Here is an 8,893-nt window from a genome sequence, read left to right on the forward strand (position 1 = left end):
CAAACTAACTAGTGCTGTGATTTATTGATTACAGAGGATTCAGGGAATAGGCCTGATTTACACTCACTGTTGCTGGAGACTTATGCTGTATATTGGCTCCAAAGGTGCCTTCAAACCAGTCTTTTAGACTAGGCAGGATCATACCACTCACCCTATACCTAGAACACATGGAAAACAAAACGAAAATGTTGCTACAAGAAAGGGCTGGACAATATATCAATAATATATTGATCTCTGAAATAATTGTTGTCTATTCCTGATTGTAATCACTTTAGCCAGGTATTTTATACTTTCAAAGATTTCCAAAACAGCAAAAATGTGCGATCTACAAGTTCACATAACTGCTAATTTTGATATCACAATATCAATATGGATGTGTTGGTCAAAAATATTGTGATATTAGAATTGTTGTCCATATCACCCAGCCCTACTATAACATTCAAAAAAGATCACCAAAAATCAAGTGTAGTGTTATATGCTGGTTATTGCTTGCACGAAGATGAAGCCATATGTTCTAATTCCTCTACTAAACGTGTTTCAGTGTGTGACTGGTCGAAGCCCTGTGTCTAATAAGAATAGAGTGTGTGGTTATTGGGTAAGCAGAGCATCAGTGGCGGTGCTGTCCGTGCGATAGCTCGGAGCAGCCCTTGCATAATTGAGCTGCTGGCACAGCCTGGGCCACCCCATCAGGGGGACTGTTGTCTGCTTTTGTCCAAGCGAGCATGCAGCACACCCTTTAATGAAAACAGCCTCTGTCACAGCGAGCTGAGGGGGAGAGGCAGGAGGAGGAGGAGAATATTCACTTCCATTCAGCCTCGGCTACTGTAATGTGGCCCAAGTTGCTTTTTAGTTGAGATGGCCTGAGCATAAAAACCCAACGCTGTTTTAAGTCAATAGCTCAAAAAATAAAAAATAAAAAAGAGGGGGGGGGGGGGGGGGCATTTGCTTTGCAACATCCTGTTCTATTTGATGTATTACTCAAAATGCAGCTCTGCAGGCACACAGTGTATCAGATCCCTGTGTTTGCAGCCTGACAGGCAGGCCTGTCTGTTTAAAAAAAAAACATACATCATGATTACAAAAACAAGACCCATCCCTGCTGGTGCCTCTGCTGCTGACAGAGATAAAGGTGTAGAACAGAAGAGGCCAAATAAAAAGAGCGATCCATTCTGGAACTATTGTTAACTGAAGCCAATTCTGCACAGTAAAAGCCTTGGTGTTAGTTTAACTAGGAGTGTAAAATTGACTCAAATGGACCTTCTTTACGGGTCAACAGATGTTATTAGGCAATCAAAATCTATTTGGTACACTCTGATATCTAAGATCACACAGAGGATTTTACTGTGTGTCACTAAAGATAGGAGGAAATATCTTTCGCCTTTGCACACCCACATAAGACAAACTGAAAACGTCTTCTTGGCCCTGCAGTGGATGTTTAATAACAGCTCCAAGAGATACATAAATAATTAGTAACATAACAGGTTCCATCTATTTTAAAATATATAGTAATGGGCTAAGGGACAGACCCTCCTTCTATTAGCAACAGAGTATAAGACAGGCTAACAATCACAGCCAGTGACCTTCTCAGTTGACAATGATCAATTCAAATGCCAACCACTAGATGGCAGTAGCACCACATTCTTGTGAGTGTAGGAGAATAGCAGTGGTTTCAGCAGCATCATGGCTTGAGTGTGGCTTGTGAAAATGTACATTTCATACCTGCTGGTACTTTAGTATGGAAATGCAGTAAATGTGTGTCTGGGATAAGGTCACACTCAAACAAAAAGAGTACACTGAAACCAGTATGCATTTTCCACACCAAAATAAGATTAACAAAGTTAGTCAATGATCTGGTATTTATGTCTTCCTAAATCATTAGTTGTCAAAACATGTCAAAAAATAAATGTAAAAGCATGATAGCATACTACTACTACCTTTTGCCAGTGAATTCTGCTTGACCTTTCTTGTTGAAGAGAAATTTAGAATCGCTGTAACCCCAGCCATTCCATTTCATAACCTCATGCCTGTGGGAAACAAAGATTGGCAATTTTAAGATGGTGACTCATGCAGTTGAAAGTTGCTGAAATCAAGGGGGGACATGGAATGATAATGTCAAAATGATATGAAATGGTAATTTGTGGAGGCCAATAATGTCAGGAGAATAATCAGTAGGCATGCTGGAAGCTACGGTACGATGTTGTCATAACAGTCCTTTTTAACCACTTGAACCATAGCGTCCCTATTCTGGCAATGTTATAAGAACATTCTGCAAAAATAGGCAAACATTCGAATCACAATACGTCGCAACATGAAGTGAGCTTGTAGATCGGCTAGTTTCTGCAAATATATTTGGTGTAGAGGAGAGGGGAAAACCCCTGGGGGACCCCGGTCAACAAAGTATATCAAGTTTAAGTGGTTAGTACTCATTTTTACGCAACGTGCATGACCTTTACTACCATTAAACAGTTTTCAAAATACATCAGGCAACCAACATGCTAAAAAATAATACTTTCTTCCAGAGATTTTTAGTCAGCTGTAGACCAAGCCTATTTGACAAGTACTGTATGCCAGTTCCTTCATCTTGCAGTGAGTCATTCCATTCACTTGTGGCTGAGATGGCTATCAGTTGGCAAATACACAGTCTGGGAGGTTGCAGATAGTTACACGCCTGTGTAACAGCTACTACTAGCACCCAGGGAATATGGTGCTAGCTACTACACAGAGCTCCACATGCTGGTAACCACAGCCTGTTGTCATGGTAACGTTAGCTGGAGGAGCGGGAGCAACACATTAAAAACAACTGAGCCAACAACATAGCTAGGCTGGCTAGCCTAATCCACCAGAATCCACACTTCAACACCACCACCCACTAGCCCTGCAGTGGGGGGAAATAATAATGGATCATAAGGCCATTGCCAAATCTGGAGTGTCAATTTAACAAGTAAAAATGGACCCGTGAGAGTCATTTTCACACTCCAATGTAAGGTAAAGAAAAAAAACAAGTACGCTAGAGCTGATTGGTTCATGGATTAATGAATTGTTGCATAATATTAACGTTAAGCGGACAATGGCGTTGCTTGCCGAAAGCAACCGATCTTCAGTGAGTGACACTGTTGTACGACAAAGTGAGCCCTAGTCTATAATTAAAAAGGCACTGTATTATCAACCCTGCTTTCATGTACAAAGGGGAAAGCTAAATATAGCCTATAAACACTAGATTTCACATGCACAAATAAGAAACACTACTCTACCAGCACGCACAGAGAGACCATAAGTCATGACTCACTTAGGATGGGATGTCAACATAGTGGCATAAAAGCAATGATAAAGATTAATCCCCGTCAATGTGGAGTTCACTATAAATTAGTGGCTGGAGCAGAAACAGAGACACGCTGAATTATACTTTTCATGAATCCTTCCTTCCAATGATGTCCTGTCAGAGATGGCACAGGTACTGACAGGAAATTTATACGCAAAAAGGGCAGCAAATGCACGGAGGGCGCAGTGAATGTATGGTCAGCTTTTATCTATGGACAGGGATAGTGGTGTAGGCCTAATTACCAATCCGTCACATGCTGCTGGTCCTGCCCTGATCTAAGGCTCTCTGACAGTGTGCCTTATTGTCACCAACATAAATACAGTCAGAGTACACATTATGTGTGTGTAACTTAAGGTGTCGTCACTCCATTTGTGGACGCACGGTTGATATTTGATTTCACATTTTCGCTATACTTCCCATTAACCCCGGCACCCCTATTTTGGGCAATTTTCTAATAATTAAAATGCCCCCCCCCCCCCCCCCCCTAGCATATCTACAAGCTCACAACTCATCGCAAACAAACTGAACTTGTAGATCAGCTAACTGTAAGTCATACAAGTATATAGGCCTTAAAGTGGTGGTTAATTAGACATTTCAACAATGAACCATGGTTATGGGGAAGCAACACAGAGATAAGTTTGAATGAGTTTCCCATAAGGCCAGTCCACACCAATGATTCGCGACGCAACATGTAACTACTTGCAACCATTATCCCCAATGGCAGATGCAAAGAGTTGCATTGGTGTGGACTGGCCTTAAAACGGTTTAGTAGCAAGGAGTTGCGACAAAACTGGCCTTTAAGCCCAGTCCACACACCAATGAGTCGCAACACAACTAGTTGCAACTTGCAAACACTTGCAAGTTGCATTATCCCAAAACTGTGACGACCTGCAACATTGTTTGCTTTAAACAGTTTCAAAGCACTGCATCAAAATCACAGGCTTATGATCATAGGAAGCAATACAGTGAAAAGTGTGGCATATTGTAACATGTAACCATTGGCTCATCACAACAAAACGGTGACTGAAACAACCAGAGGCCACTGAATATATGCGCATATTTTATACTCAAAGTATACCCATCAAAGAAAGAAAGAAAAAAACAGGGGGAAAGTATATTAAGTAAATATTTCAAAATATTATCTGGTAGTTTTGTTTTATTGGTGTACAATAAGACCTTGGTCTAGCCTCCTCCATGTGATAAAAAGGGCCACCTCCCACCCCCAATCATTTTGGTGGAATAGACTGTATTCTAAGACAAAACATTTGACTTTATTATCAGAATGTCATGTCGACCAGAACAAGGTGTGTTAATTCTCAAGGGGAATTCCTTCTACAGCTGTAGATAGGTTATTTTGGAAATAACAGTTTGTTACTTATCTGAGGCTGACACTAGATGTCAGTGCAGAGTGGTCACTTCCTCAAAAGGAGTTGAGCGCCTCATAGGTTGAAAGTCAGACCACAATCTTAACCAATCAGATCAGTTTTTAAAGATGGAAAAGTTTTAGGCCTACTACTAAACTTTTGGTGAATGTCAAAAAATTGCACAGTGTGCAATGAGTTAACGTGAGACAACTAAAAGCAAGAGTAAATGTAAGTGAGGGAATGTACTGATTTAATTAAACACGATGTAAATAATTAATAGAATATCACATAACCCTCACTTCCTCATTAGTTAATAACACGTCAGTTTGGCAGGCAGAATTAACGCTACACTGGTTAAATTGCCACTTGACCTAGAAACGATCGAGCAGTCCGTGTATTATTGAATTTCAACTTGGAATTGCAAAGATGAAGCAAAGTCACTTGAATCCTACACCCGCTACTCTGTATCTGCCACAGAGAGTGTAAAAAGATGACATAAGTAACTGTCTAAGCAATGCAGCACCATTCAGACTGCAAAATAATAGTTTGACCAGTACCTCAAAGTCTATATATGTATGTATATACACACACGTCACACACAGTAACAAAGGGTGAGTAAACGTTAGATATTCATCGGTAAACGATCAAATCTGGACACTGACTGAGCGTTAGCAAGGAGTCCAGCAGCCGCACCCACTTCATAGTGAATGAATGGCCACTTTTGTTTGAGCTAACGGGCTAACTCAGGCTAACCGATTTGTGCACTGATTTGTCCCAACACAGCTTGAAAGAAGAGGCAGAATCAATACATGACATCACACTGGCGATGAAGAATCGCTAGAGCTAATTGACGAGGATGTGCTAAAGACTCCACACAACAACATCACCATCATCATCCACCGTCTCATCCCCAGCCTTTACCTCCTCCTTGGCACCGACGTCCTCGTACTGCTGGCGACATCTGGCTTGTTACCCTCTTCTGCCTTGCACTCAACGGCCACGACACTAGCCGAGCCTCCGTCCACAGGTCTCTGTTGTTGTAGATGTCCAGCGATGATCCTCAGTCTCTGCTGTGCTTTGATCCGCTGGCTGTCGGAGCTGCTGCTGCCGTTTGACGCCATGCTGCTTCCGTGTTTGTGAAGGGAGGGGAGCGCCTGTCTGTCAGAGGTCAGCGATACTTATACAGTAGGATATGAGGTACGATCATCACACTGTGTCCCGTCATGCATTGCAATGCATACAGGGTTGTTGCATATCTGCTCTACTGGTCTCTGACTGACTGGGACGTGCGAGTGTGAATGATAGTAAAGCTGTTCTACTGTGATTAAAAGACCCGAAACAAGGCAATTTCGCACTCATACAAAAAGCAAACTGAACATTTCAAAGTGAATCCACAATGAAAGTGCCCGTGTGGCTGTTTAAAATGTTGATACACTTGATTTATTGATTAATTGATCCAATACTTTATTAACAGTTTACAAATAAAGGACAGACAGTATACTACAAATACAATGCAAAAAGGGTCATTGAACCCAAGAAAGCACTATGGCACTATAATGGTTTCCATTAGGGTCCTGTGTATTCAATTCATAGAAATTCACACAAATGATAGTTCACCAGATCTAAGTTTTCGTCAAATCCTAAAACGATTATGCTTGCTCAACTTTCTGAGACGACTGAAATGAACTATATATGCAGCATATTGAACCATAACCAAAGATGTGTCTGTCTGTCTGCAATTACCCATGTAAAATTGTGCAATGATCTAGCCTCCTTGCATCGTGGCAGTGCTATAATTAAACTGTAGTCTATGTATGAAGCTGTCTATTTAAACATCAGCATGTATAGGTCTATGCCTATTTTATGTATGGTGTAATATCCCAAGAAGAACCATATTTACACAATTAGTTTAGTATTGAGATACATTGATAGATAGATAGATAGATAGATAGATAGATAGATAGATAGATAGATAGATAGATAGATAGATAGATAGATAAACAACCCTCAGACATAAGCGTATTACTAAGACCATCCATTAAGGTTTATTTTATGTTATGTTGTATTTGTGGAATGGTCTGAAACTGATAAAATCCTTAACCCCTTTCACTTTTCTGTTTACCTTTCTGCCTCACCTCCACAGAGTCACATGACCAGTACGACTTCTGTTTCCATATGGCACACAGTAATGATGCAATACAGAGGTTTATATCAATCAAATGCAGCAAGTTTGCCCCTTGACATCGTCATAATACCAGAGTCATAGAACCTGCAAGAAACACTTGTTAAAAAAATCAATCTTTATTTCACAAAAAAATCAAACTTGACAAAAATCATACATGTCAATGTTGTGAAATGATGATAGTCCACGTGTAGATTTGTTTCCCACAGGCCAAGGTATTAACTCACAAAACAAAGTTCTGTAATGCACTGACTGCAAACAATTAGAGTCTAAGTGTATCACAGAACTTTATTTGGAAAGTCAGTGCCACCTCATTGGTTTGTCCTTTGTGCAGGCCATTGCCACCTCACAACTCAGTGCTCCTTTAACCTGTAATAATGCACACAAAACAAAACAGAACACTCCTCATTTTATTGAACCCCATAGACAACTTCTATCTTTATGTAAGCAATATGCTTTCAACTCAACCTTGTCACAATTCAACCTTCACATTGGGTAATACTTGATTGAGTACCACAAGTAGACAAAACTTGAATGCTTTGACTTTAATGACTGAATGTGAGACAAGTCTTTACTTGACCCATATACACAGGTTACGGTACTGTACATAGTGATTCTTGCACATTATCCCCAATTACTATTGATTAGATAACAAAATGGTTTAGTAGTTGACCAGAGAGCATGTCATGTCTTTGCCTATACTAATTCAACCATGACCACCTTCAATGCTATAAAGTTAACATATAGGTCAGTGTCTCTAATCGGAGGACCTCTTAAAAGCACATTTGGAAATACGTTTTACTTTGTAGGAATGATCCTACTTAAAGAGCTTTGCCCTTCTGTATGATGATCCTACCTGTTGAACTTTAACAACTTTCTGAATTGAGTAATGGGGAATGGACTCTCCCCTAACTACTAAACGTTATAACGTAATAAATATGCACTGCCAAATGAGATCCAGATATTGAGTTATGTAGGCTATATTTAAAGGTAGTGAGGAGACTTGCTAATTCAGCAGCAGTTAATTGGCAGCAACTTTTAAAAGTGCAAATAAGGCAGTGAAACAAACAGTGCTATGTTTAAGTCATTGTTGTGACAATGTATTTCTTGACATTGTATATGTTAAAGTTGGTTATTTAAGCCATACTGTACCTGATACAGAGGTAGACGCAAGTGACCAGCTGCAATCCAAGCACGAGGGAAAATAGTGTGTGGATCATAAAATGCAAAAAGAAAAAGCTATCTGAAAACATTGTCGTCCGTTATAAGCTAACAGTCACTTAAGGCTGTTTTCACAGCGGTTGATGTTCGTCTGTAGACGTGCAGTATACTAACTGTAAGGTGCCTTATGCCGCTTTTACCTTTCTTCTTTCAGTACTGTGCAGTTCACTATCTGCAGCTGGAAGAATGTCGACGTGGAGCTGCCAAACGTGAACGCGTGTTCGTGAACGCGCTTGAGGGGGAGAGAGAAAAAAAAAAGTCTTTTTTAGTGTAATTTCACGCAGTGGCAGTGGTGGAAAGTAACCAAGTACATTTACTCAAGTACTGTACTTAAGTACAACTTTGAGGTATCTTTTACTTTACTGGAGTATTTCCAATTGTCAGTAGCCTACTTTTACTTCTACTCCACTACATCTCAGAGGCAAATGTTGTACTTTTACTCCACTACAATTATTTGAAAACTTTTACTAGTTACTTTGTAGATTTATAGTATCATTACAAAACATACATTAACCACTTCAGCCGTGAAGTTTCGGTCATTTGAAGATAACCGATCTACAAGCTCACAATGCATGGCAATGTGAGGCATGTGAGCTTGTAGATGTGCTATTTTCAAAAGATGACTTTTTCCAAAAGAAAACTTGTGAAACGGGACATTTTGCATAATGAGTACTTTCTACTTTTGGTACTTTAAGTACATTTTGATACCAATACTTTTGTACTTTTACTCAAGTACATTTTGAATTCCGGACTTACTTGTAAGAGAGTATTTCTACATTACATTATTGATACTTGTACTTGAGTTAA

The 8,893-nt window shown here is 39.9% G+C and overlaps 1 protein-coding gene across 1 annotated transcript in view; it reads right to left on the bottom strand.

Moving 5' to 3' along the window:
* Positions 1-5,838, bottom strand: part of agps (alkylglycerone phosphate synthase) — a 32,477-nt gene extending 26,639 nt beyond the window's left edge. The window contains exons 1-3 of the mRNA XM_084083709.1: positions 5,605-5,838; positions 1,935-2,024; positions 68-158 (exon numbers count right to left, since the gene is read on the bottom strand). Coding sequence (XP_083939835.1) covers positions 68-158; positions 1,935-2,024; positions 5,605-5,804 — 381 coding nt within the window. The 5' untranslated portion in view covers positions 5,805-5,838. The remainder of the gene's footprint in view (positions 1-67; positions 159-1,934; positions 2,025-5,604) is intronic.
* Positions 5,839-8,893: the final 3,055 nt, after the last annotated feature.

The sequence above is a fragment of the Gymnoscopelus microlampas genome (genome assembly GCF_963454915.1).
Source record: "Gymnoscopelus microlampas genome assembly, chromosome: 17".
Taxonomy (NCBI): domain Eukaryota; kingdom Metazoa; phylum Chordata; class Actinopteri; order Myctophiformes; family Myctophidae; genus Gymnoscopelus; species Gymnoscopelus microlampas.